Source organism: Neoarius graeffei, chromosome 4 (genome assembly GCF_027579695.1).
Source record: "Neoarius graeffei isolate fNeoGra1 chromosome 4, fNeoGra1.pri, whole genome shotgun sequence".
Taxonomy (NCBI): domain Eukaryota; kingdom Metazoa; phylum Chordata; class Actinopteri; order Siluriformes; family Ariidae; genus Neoarius; species Neoarius graeffei.
The window spans coordinates 7917175-7929664 of record NC_083572.1 but is presented as its reverse complement, the minus strand read 5'-3'; the positions used below and the strand labels follow the sequence as shown (position 1 = coordinate 7929664).

At 44.6% G+C, this 12490-nt stretch overlaps 1 protein-coding gene across 1 annotated transcript; it reads left to right on the top strand.

The window, feature by feature from the left end:
* Nucleotides 1-7061: 7061 nt before the first annotated feature.
* Nucleotides 7062-10571, top strand: tcf23 (transcription factor 23). The gene is made up of 3 exons (XM_060918037.1): nt 7062-7187; nt 7373-7654; nt 10455-10571. Exons 1-3 carry the CDS (start codon nt 7062-7064, stop codon nt 10569-10571), a joined length of 525 nt encoding a protein of 174 aa, XP_060774020.1.
* The last annotated feature ends 1919 nt before the right edge of the window (nt 10572-12490 follow it).

The window sequence follows — 12490 nt, the reverse complement described above, 5'->3', positions numbered from 1 at the left end:
TAGTTCGATAGTTCACTTGCTTTGGTCCGAACCAAATGTTGTTTTTTATTTTTTCATTTTGGTGCGGTTCGCTTTCACACTGTACATTTTAGTAAGCGGACCAAAATCTGTCAACAAAGCCACGCGCCCTGAGGTCGTTCAGCTATTGGTCAGAGACGACACGCGCACAAAGCGTTAAGTTCAAAAGTAGTCATGGAGGCTTTCCGTGCTGTTATTCTTTTTAATGTCATCAAAGCTATATGTTTTTTCCAGTTTTTACTGTTTTCACAATTGTGCGATTACTATACTGTTGTACAAGTAATTTATCAACGACGACGACAAAGGGCAAGGCGGCTACGGAGGATAGCGCTGATGAGCGCACATCATGTTGTGACAGTTCTGGCTCTTCACGCAATAGATGAATTTCTTTTTTGCGTCGCTAGTACTGCCACTTTTTGAAAGAATGTCCCTGATTTTAATGTAGGTCTGACGGAGTTTCTTCACTTTTAGCCGACATTGTTCTGGGGAGCGCGTGAACCCCTTCTCCTTCATTTTCTCACTGAATACAGCAAACACGTCAGCATTTTTGTGTGTTCTCTCCAAAAGCTCAGATATGTGGACATCTGCCCATATATCCACAAGGGTACGCGTTTCTTCCTCGGCCCACGTTTGCCCCCTACTCATTTTTTGTACTCGCCGACCACTGGTGACTGAACGACCCTTGACAACCGAAAGTGTTTGCACTTTGCAGTGGAGTGTCAAGACTCTGTTTCCCATAATGCTCGACAAACGACGGAAGCTCCCGAGGTACAAAAAAGCAAAACTGTCGGATTAGGTCCGGTCTGCTTTCACACCTCCAAAAGGTCCACACCAGGGTTCCTTTGGTCCGGACCGAGTCCGACCTTGCAGCTCGGTCTCGGTCTGCTTGTTTGGTCCGGACCAGAGTTCGATGGTTTGTATTCAGACCAACCCAAAAGGTCTGGACCAAGGGAAATTTTGTTCGTTTGGTCGTTTGGTCCGGACCAAACAACGTAGGTGTGAATACGCCCTTATACAGGGATCAGACTAGACGAATTCAGTCCGGTTTTCTTGTGGCTGACAAATTTCCAGTGTATATATGAATGTCAGGAGCAATGAACGGGCCTTGTAGTGTGACATAGCCTAACCAAAGAACAGCAATGTGGCACAGAGCATTTTTTAAGGATTTTCCACTAGGAGACCAACTGGTCTGGGCAATACAATCACAGGCCCCAGAGTCCATGTGGCTGCACCGCTGCGGCATATTCTGTGATGCAATTTGCCGCATTACGAATCCTCGTTTCAGCCAGCATAATATCAACATAGTTAATGCAGTGCCAAGTTTTCCTTGTTAAATTTATACTTACATGGTACTTGGTGGGCGGCACGGTGGTGTAGTGGTTAGCGGTGTCGCCTCACAGCAAGAAGGTCCGGGTTCGAGCCCCGTGGCCGGCGAGGGCCTTTCTGTGCGGAGTTTGCATGTTCTCCACGTGTCCGCGTGGGTTTCCTCCGGGTGCTCCGGTTTCCCCCACAGTCCAAAGACATGCAGGTTAGGTTAACTGGTGACTCTAAATTGACCGTAGGTGTGAATGTGAGTATGAATGGTTGTCTATGTGTCAGCCCTGTGATGACCTGGCGACTTGTCCAGGGTGTACCCTGCCTTTCGCCCGTAGTCAGCTGGGATAGGATCCAGCTTGCCTGCGACCCTGTAGAACAGGATAAAGCGTCTAGAGATAATGAGATGAGATGAGATGAACCAAATGATAAGACATAACTTGGTTTAAAATTTGGTCTCCCAGTGAAGCTGGTTTGGCATTGACTAGGAGACCAAATAACTATGTTAAAAAATGCTCTGATGTGGCATCTGGGACATCCCATGATGAAAAGAATTTCAGACTTTCACACACAAGGACGCGACATTACATTAACAGCATTTAGCAGATGCTCTTATCCAGAGCGACATACAACATACCCGGAGCAGTAAGGGGTTAGGTGCCTTGCTCAAGGGCACTTCAGCCATTCTTGCTGGTCCAGGGAATCAAACCAGCAACCATCCAGTCCCAAAGCTGTTTCTCTCACCATTAGGCCATGGTTTCCCCCATGAACGTTGATTGGTCAGGGTCAGACTTGTCGTATTGCCAGTATCCCTGCCAAGACACAGCAAGAATTTATGGTTGCCTAAGGGTCGGGATATACTTGACACGACGTGACTCGTACGCTTGCGGATGCTACTGCTATGCAAGCAGCATACTGACTATACTTGTGCACATGCTTTATGTAAAGCTGAAGGATTCCAACAGGTGGCAATGCGAAAAATCATCACGGTGAAAACACAGCGTCCGGTTTCGCTGTGTTGTGAGTAAAGAGAAGAAAGATGCTGATGATCGAAATGATTTACATTCTGATGTTGTTGCAACAGCGACACAGAAGACGATTTGTGAGACACACACATCGAAACACGCACATTGATCCTGTTGACAAGTAAACAACGATGCTGATGTCACGTACCAAAACGTGATCACACTGCCGTCCCAATTTTTGCTGGTACTGCAACTCGTGCACGCGTCACATTAATTTCTGACGACATGCTCAGAGGACACGTCAAAAGGGCGCTGGGAACACGTGGCAGCCATGATGCGTGCGTGGAAGCGTTCTGAGTGTCAAGTATATTCTGGCTCTAATCTGACATGGTGCCTATCGTGAAAGACAAAAATACTGTGCCGTCTAATCCCGGCATTATCAGACTGTTTCGCGAGCTTTAATTGGCGTGAAACTGATACTTGTAGCTTGTTTGGTACTTGGATTGGTTTAGTTCAACACGACACATCATTAAACAAACCAGAAATGCGGAGGGGAAAAAAGAAGTTTGAGGTGTGTGCAGGACTGAAAACATACTCATAAAACTCTCTTTCATTGGTCAGAAATACACTGATGGGAAACAGTAAATAAACCTTTGCTAAGTATGTATAGAAATCACTAAAATCATCCAAAAATGAAAAGTTCCTGCTTATAACTAACTACACATTTATATCTAGTCTAAATCATTTTGTGTGGTATACAGCATTGTTTTCTCAATTTGTCCTCTGGTTTAAATATCCATAGCTCGTGGCAGTCCTGTAGCACTACAGCTCTGTCCTTTGGATCAGTTTCGCATCTTGTTTCTAAAAGAAAAATAGTGCAGTAACCAAACATACACAGCCTGTTTGGTTCACTTACTGCAGTTGCATCGATTCAGAGCCACGTTGCTCTCGCACCGCAATAAAACCATGCTAGAGTTTGCTTCGAAGTGGACTGAGATTACCTCGCTCAGGCGCTCTCGAACTGGTTGTTCTGGTTTGCGTTGGAGTGTGTTTGTTATGTTCTCACAGCGTTCCATTCCAATGTACTAAACAGTGAATTTGTGATTTGAAAAATGAAATATTATTCATATTTATGTCACTGGATGTACTGCAGCGTGACTCAGTCATGATATTAAGAATCAATTCATTTGGATCGTCATTGAATTTGCTATCATTTTCAAATTTGGATTGGATTTGGAATAAATGTTATGATTTGTTCCAATACGGGCGGCACGGTGGTGTAGTGGTTAGCGCTGTCGCCTCACAGCAAGAAGGTCCTGGGTTCGAGCCCCGGGGCCGGCGAGGGCCTTTCTGTGTGGAGTTTGCATGTTCTCCCCGTGTCCGCGTGGGTTTCCTCCGGGTGCTCCGGTTTCCCCCACAGTCCAAAGACATGCAGGTTAGGTTAACTGGTGACTCTAAATTGACCGTAGGTGTGAATGGTTGTCTGTGTCTATGTGTCAGCCCTGTGATGACCTGGCGACTTGTCCAGGGTGTACCCCGCCTTTCGCCCGTAGTCAGCTGGGATAGGCTCCAGCTTGCCTGCGACCCTGTAGAAGGATAAAGCGGCTAGAGATGATGAGATGATGAGATGAGATTTGTTCCAATACATAATACAAACATACTGACAATTTTAAAAACCCCTCCATCTTTAAATCATCAGAAACATAATACCACAGGAATTAACTACACCTACGGTATAAACTGAGCTGGAACCAGGTTGGTCACGTTATCTATTAAATCATGGGCACATTTTCTTTACTAGAAAGCAGGAAGAAACATGAACAAACAACACGGGCATTTCAATAATCTCATCTCATCTTATTATCTCTAGCCGCTTTATCCTGTTCTGGGTCGCAGGCAAGCTGGAGCCCATCCCAGCTGACTACGGGCGAAAGGCGGGGTACACCCTGGACAAGTCGCCAGGTCATCACAGGGCTCATTTCAATAATAATAATAATAATAATTTGAGAACTTTAATTAGGAAATTTAACAAAAACACCATCCTTAAACACATGAAATATGTTTACATTACAATATTTGTGATGTGCTTAAAGGTCCCATGGCATGAAATTTTCACTTTCTGAGGTTTTTTTAACGTTAAAATGAGTTCCTCTGACCTTCTTAAGTCACCCCAGTGGCTAGAAACTTCATAATGTGTAAACCAAACTATGCCCAACATTTGAGAATGGCGCGTCAAAACGGCGCGTTGATAAGCTCTTCCCTTTACTACGTCAGCAAGGGAGATGATCCCCACGTCCCCCCTCTGGATTCCCACCCACTGTATGGATTGCCCCGCCCAGTTGTAGTGAGGAGACCATAGAGGACACAACAACATGGCACCACCTAAGCGAGCGAAACATGGAAATTGTGCTGTACATGGATGTGACAACACAGAAAAGAGTCTGTTTTTCCTGCCGACGGGAGAGCCCCTGAAGACACAGTGGCTTAATTTTATTTACTTCAATAATACGCCGTCGAGTCTACCTAAGACGGTGTATGTTTGTCGGAAGCATTTTCCTGAGGAATGTTTCCACAACTTGAGACAGTACAGGGCAGGTTTTGCACATCAACTGTCACTGAAGCCTGGGTCCGTACCAAGCATCCCTGCCGCATCAGCCACAAACACCGAACAAGTAAGTGTATAACTGTTAAGTCGTTTTGCCGTGTTTTAAAATCGGTGCGTTAGCCTAGCAATGGCTACATTAGCTGTGCAGCTAACCGCTTCCTGCAGTTAGCCAGGTAATCTGCACTACAAAACTAAAGAGCATGCAGCATGCTCTGTTAAACTGAGTTTAGTCTGGAAATTGACTGTAACTTATGAGCTTATGTTTGACTATTGCTCCGCAATGCATGTCTTCTGTTGGATAAGCGATATGTTGCTGTAGTTGCTGCTTCTATCCTCTTTGGTTATGGAGTGCGTGTTCAAGCCTAGGGTATTATACGTTCGTAAACTACCACTCCGAACACTCTCACTCTCTGTTCTCTGTGTCACGTTGAGTTTATGAAAGGAGTCCGAGGGAGAACGGGGTTTTGTCTTAGCAGCATGGCTACAGGCGCTGATAGCAGCGAGTATGTGTGCGCGCAGCTTGGTCAAGCCCCTCCCCCTCCCCCCATGGCCCGCCCCCACTCTCTACCCTTCCCCGCCTCCTGCTTCTCATTAGCAAAACGACGCACTGGGAAAAGCGCTGAAATGGGGCTTTCTCCCAGGAGGCTATATTTACGTGCCGAGGGTTCATTTCGAGAAAGGCTGCAGATATAACATCCGGAAGCCTCCACGAGCCCGTTTAAAGCATCAACAAACCACCATGCCATGGGACCTTTAAAGATTCTGGTGCTATTTTTTCCCCCGGTCAGTGGTGTTTTTTCAATATTTTCATGACAAGTCAGTGTTTTTTTGTCTCACTTCGTCAGAGAAACATGCTACCACCACCATGCTTCCCTATGGTCATGGTGTTCTTCTTTTTCCACAAATTGAGTCTCCATTTTGTCTTTTTAATAATGGATTTAATTTTCATTGTAAATAATCTTGCAAATGTATTGATTTTCCCCCCTCACTCCAATATTACTGGATATTTTGTTTACATTCATGACATATAATCCCAATTAAATCCATTTCAGTTCCTGGTTGCAAATCTACAAAATATGGAAAAGTTCAAGGGGGGGTGAATACTTAAGCTGTACCAGACTGCACTAATCATTTATATCATGCATATTTCGTGATGTCGTTTTAGCAGCATGCATAGGAAATTGTCTAATCTTTCCATGGCCTCTTCAGGGCTTTGGACAAAACATTTTGCACAGATTATCCATTCCGAGCCGATTTCTCTTATTGTGCAAGAACAAGAACTTTGTTCCATTTTCCTGCTTTCTTTTTACATGTCCAGTCGCATCCATTAGGGCAAGTTGCACAAATTTTGTAAGTATTTTCTCCACCCAACAAAGATCCATCTCTACAAGCTGTTCATATATCACATCTCCTTATCAACGGAATATTTCCACTGTCATTTGGAGATGGCCAAGCTGGCATGCGTCCACTGTATACACAACTATCGCTGGCCTACGCTTTCAAACAGCTGTCTTGTTCCTATGTCATCTGCACACCGGAACAGAGAATGAAAAACAGTCAAAGCCAAATAGTAAAGTTATACTTGTGCACAGGAGGACATTGTACAGATAAACATGTTGGATATGGAGTCGTAGGGCCACGTTATTGCTTTAGCATCTCGATTCCTTCTCTTTGAAACGCATTAGGATGGAACAGACGAAATTTAGCATCCTTGATCGCGATATAAAGATTGACATTTCCCAAAATTCCCTTCTTATGTGGACACAGGCACCTCGTGTAGTTTACATCGTTTGGGTCATTGTGTCCGCGCGGGTCATCAGGCCAAGGCTTCTTCTGGGATGGAGCTGCAGCTGTGCAGGGACTCGTTGCTTTTCCCAAGCCCCCCTCCATCCCGCCGGGGGACACCCTGCAACTCCCCTGAGCTCAGTCCGTTTGGCAGCAAGCGCCTGGGGGAGGCAGGGCAGAAGATAACATGCTGCTTGAAGAGCCCCATATTACCTCACCAGATAAGGCAAAGGGAGGAAGACAGAGCTCAACGAGGAGGACGCCAAACCTCTGGGTAGAGAAGAAGAGAGAACCCCGGCCACACAGCCCATCCCTGAGACCTGGGCACTGCCACAGTGAGAGAGACTGGTTCAGTGTGCGCTCTGGTCATTCCCATGACAGACACGACGCTGGCGGAGGATTTGGCTGGGGAGAAGGGGGAGATGGGAGGGAGACATCAGACTCTGAGATGGACACAGCCATGCATGAGACAGGCCGTGCGCCGAGAGCCAAAGAAGTGGGTGAGTCACATCAGCAAACAGCCGATGATGGGTTACAACTACATGGAACAATAGAAATGCCAAAACGTTTGCTTGTTGGATTAATTACGACGCCAAGCAATCCTGAGAAAGTTTCCAATCTTGAGATTTACATCTGTGCACACACTTTCTTTTTGTCATCGTCTTTCTCTTCCTTAAATTTTCAGCCAAGATCTGGGCCTGGAGTACAAGCCAAAGCATCAAAGACACAAAATTCCCCTGAAAACGCAGCGAGGGAGAGGAGCCGAGTGCGAAACCTGCGCCAGGCATTCCAGAGCCTCCAGGCCGCCTTGCCATCGGTTCCTCCGGACACAAAGCTCTCCAAGCTGGACGTTCTGGTCCTGGCTACCAATTACATCGCACAACTCACTGAGACGCTAGACCAGGGAGGAGCGGTGTGTGATCATCCCGTGCTACAGAGAGCTGAAGGCTACCTGCACCCTGTGAAGGTGAGTTCTACTCAGCCTTGATATTTATTGTTCAAGAGATATGAAAAGATTTTCATCTCTAAGGTTTCATAGACGTCCCTTCAGTAATACAAGTCAATTTTAATATCGGATTCCTGGAACAATTAACATTATCTGTGGATGTGATATAATGTGCCATTAAGGAATTTTTCCCCTTAGTTTTTGATTTTGTTTTTGCGAAATTTGATTTCTTGAGAGTTTGAGCCTGTTTAAAAGTTCTGTTTCTGACTTTAATTTGACTGGAGGCTCCTTCAAAGAGATTAACCAGACCAAGTCAACAGAGATGCAAACTTTTCAGCTTGTTTTGTCAGCTTGCGAATAACTGCTGTTTGAGGCTCGGCTGCTGTAATACTCAGGCTTTATATCAAGAAATTGCTCATATTCTATGGAGAATCTTTTATTTCGATTTGCAATTTCCATTGTCTTCTAGACGTCAGTGGTATCTAGTTTCTGACCACAGTCACGCCACTGCAAAATCCACGACTGCTTGGTTGAGATTCACTCCCCCCCCCACACACACAAAAACACTTGTAATATAATTTCAAGTGTAAGTATTTTGAATACAGGCAGATTTATCTAAAAATGGTCCGAGGAAGGACAACCGGTGAACCGGCGACGGTCATGGGTGTCGAAAGCTAGTCCATATGGTCCAATCCCACAGAAGAGCTCCTGTGGCACAAACTGCTGAAAACGTTAATGCTGGCTAAAACAGAAAGGTGTCTGCGTACCGGGAACACCTCACAAGATGTGCCATTTTGGAGATGCTCAGACTTAATCATCTCGCCATCACAATTTGTCCCTTGTCAAAGCCACTCAGATCCTTACGCTTGCCCATTTTTCCTGTTTCCAACACATCAACTTCAAGAACTGACTGTTCTCTTGCTGTCGAATACAGGTACATCCCACACCTTGACAAGTGCCACTGTAAGGAGATAATCAGTGTTATTCACGCTGATCATAATGTACAACCCCGATTCCAAAAAAGTTGAGACAAAGTACAAATTGTAAATAAAAACGGAATGCAATGATGTGGAAGTTTCAAAATTCCATATTTTATTCAGAATAGAACATAGATGACATATCAAATGTTTAAACTGAGAAAATGTATCATTTAAAGAGAAAAATTAGGTGATTTTAAATTTCATGACAACAACACATCTCAAAAAAGTTGGGATAAGGCCATGTTTCCCACTGTGAGACATCCCCTTTTCTCTTTATAACAGTCTGTAAACGTCTGGGGACTGAGGAGACAAGTTGCTCAAGTTTAGGGATAGGAATGTTAACCCATTCTTGTCTAATGTAGGATTCTAGTTGCTCAACTGTCTTAGGTCTTTTTTGTCGTATCTTCCATTTTATGATGCGCCAAATGTTTTCTATGGGTGAAAGATCTGGACTGCAGGCTGGCCGGTTCAGTACCCGGACCCTTCTTCTACGCAGCCATGATGCTGTAATTGATGCAGTATGTGGTTTGGCATTGTCATGTTGGAAAATGCAAGGTCTTCCCTGAAAGAGACGTCGTCTGGATGGGAGCATATGTTGCTCTAGAACCTGGATATACCTTTCAGCATTGATGGTGTCTTTCCAGATGTGTAAGCTGCCCATGCCACACGCACTAATGCAACCCCATACCATCAGAGATGCAGGCTTCTGAACTGAGCGCTGATAACAACTTGGGTCGTCCTTCTCCTCTTTAGTCCGAATGACACGGCGTCCCTGATTTCCATAAAGAACTTCACATTTTGATTCGTCTGACCACAGAACAGTTTTCCACTTTGCCACAGTCCATTTTAAATGAGCCTTGGCCCAGAGAAGACATCTGCGCTTCTGGATCATGTTTAGACGCGGCTTCTTCTTTGAACTATAGAGTTTTAGCTGGCAACGGCGGATGGCACGGTGAATCGTGTTCACAGATAATGTTCTCTGGAAATATTCCTGAGTCCATTTTGTGATTTCCAATACAGAAGCATGCCTGTATGTGATGCAGTGCCGTCTAAGGACCCGAAGATCACGGGCACCCAGTATGGTTTTCCGGCCTTGACCCTTACGCATAGAGATTCTTCCAGATTCTCTGAATCTTTTGATGATATTATGCACTGTAGATGATGATATGTTCAAACTCTTTGCAATTTTACACTGTCGAACTCCTTTCTGATATTGCTCCACTATTTGTCGGCGCAGAATTAGGGGGATTGGTGATCCTCTTCCCATCTTTACTTCTGAGAGCCGCTGCCACTCCAAGATGCTCTTTTTATACCCAGTCATATTAATGACCTATTGCCAATTGACCTAACAAGTTGCAGTTTGGTCCTCCAGCTGTTCTTTTTTTGTACCTTTAACTTTTCCAGCCTCTTATTGCCCCTGTCCCAACTTTTTTGAGATGTGTTGCTGTCATAAAATTTCAAAATGTCTCACTTTCGACATTTGATATGTTGTCTAGGTTCGATTGTGAATACAATATCAGTTTTTGAGATTTGTAAATTATTGCATTCCGTTTTTAATTACAATTTGTACTTTGTCCCAACTTTTTTGGAATCGGGGTTGTACCACTGATCAGTGTATGTCTGTCCACATGAATGTATATTTCTAAAAAGTTGCCAGTAATTGGTCCTGGGATCCAAACTCTGGACCCAACATATCCCTGCCCAGGATAAAGCAGCTACTAAGGATTAATGAATAAACAGGTTGCCTGTTGTAACAGAAGGATAGGATGGAAGCTACGGTACGTTGCTCGGAGAGAATTTAAAGTCTGAACGTTTTCTGTTTCTTTCTCTTATCCTTTCAGAAGTGGCCTATGCGCTGTCTGCTGTACTGTGGGAACATTGGCGAGCGACTAACAGGAGCAAACCCCAGTCAGGAGTGTCATACACCCAACAGCACAGCTGAGGTCCAAGCAGACTGAGCTGATGGAGATGTCTCGAACCACTGCTAAAGCAATAAACCGTTAGAGTTTAACATGTGATGTTTAATAATGGGGTGAACTCTGATTCAAGTAGTATAGTACACAAGTCTTGTTTATTCTGATTTCGTTTGAATGCGAACTATTGTGTTTTTCTAAGTTAAATTAATGGAATTGAAGTGGCGTGGTGGTGCAATGGTTGTCATGGTCACCTCGCAGGGAGAAGGTTGTAGGTTCGAACCTGCCAGCTTTTCTGTGTGGAATTTGAATGTTCTCCACGTGCCTGCATGGGTTTCCTCCCATCACTGGTTACTCTAAATTGCCCATAGGTGTGAATATGAGTGTGGATGGCTGTCTGTCTGTCTGTGTTAGCCCTGCGGTTGATTGGCGACATGTCCAGGACGAACCCCGCCTCTCACGCAAAGTCTGTTGGGACTGGCTCCAGCGCACCCATGACACATCCATTATCCGTAACCACTTATCCTGTGCAGGGTTCGCAGGCAAGCTGGAGCCTATCCCAGCTGACTATGGGCGAGAGGCGGGGTTCACCCTGGACAAGTCGCCAGATCGTCACAGGGCTGACATATAAACAACTATTCACACTCGCATTCACACCTACGGTCAATTTAGAGCTACTTTGGACTGTGGGGGGAACTGGAGCACCTGAAGGAGTAACATGGGGAGAACATGCAAATTCCACACAGAAAGGCCCCCATTGGCCACTGGACTCAAACCCAGAACCTTCCTGCTGTGAGGCGACAGTGCTAACCACTACACCACCATGACCCTCAGCAGAAAAGCAGGAAAGAAAATGAATGGATAGAATTGAATTAAAGATGGTCTTTGTGTCCTCTGTTACTCGAATCCACCCTAACAGCCTATATCTTCACATTTAAGCACAAAATGTTCACCCCCCCCAACCTGAGAAAAGCTAGATTTGCTATTTATTACTGCTTCCTCTAAAGAGTGCACTGTTATCCTGTTGCAAAGTATGTCTCAGTAAATAAGCTGTAATTTAACCATAATGTTCCTTTTGCAAATTCTTTTGAAGCGAGCCTCATTTCAGCCGTCTGCAATCTCCCGTCCTTTCCTTGGCACGCTTTTTTCGGCTTTAATTTGCGTGTCTAGTACTAAACGGGAGGGAATGAAAGTCTTGATTAGTAGATGGGGAGGGTTGTTATGGGGAACACTTGGCAACCAAATGAGAGGAGGACCCTTGATTTGATGTGCTCTTAATCAAGTTCCCTACAGCAGAATTTCACATTAATTCCAGCACGACTCACTTTGTAAACCCTCGCTAATAAATTCAACTCGCAGTTGCTGAGGTTTATCATCTAGATACGAACAAAATGTTTCAACAGTGTATCCTGTGCAAATTCCTGGTTTCGTAGGTCAGAGCAAAACAAACGGATCACCAAAAATTCAGCCGTGTCCATGTATGTTAGCGAGCTCACTGATTATAATTAGCATCCTGTGATATTCCCATCCAAAGGATCAAGCCTTTCTTGCACAACATGGGCACGGCTCCATGAGGAATGGAACAGCGGTCAAGGCTAACTCTATAAATCTGCTGAAGCGTCCGATAAAAGCCTTCACTCTCTTTTTAATGGTAAGAATCGTTTCACTAAGGCAGGGGTTACAGACCAAGAGCACGATGGCAAACGTTTGTGCTTCCATGCAACTGACATTCCTGCTCAGTGTTCTCACCAATTAAGGTTAGATTTTGGTTCATCATCCAAGAACACTGCTTCTTCTCTAAATCAAATATATAGACCTTGGAGATCAATTCAATCCTTGAATGGTTTTTTTTTTCCTTCTAGAAAAACAACCTTCTGGACACCTTACTACTAATTCATTCTACTATAAAGCCACAAAACAGTGTGTTCAGCATAAACACTCATTTTTTATATTATGTATTTCTT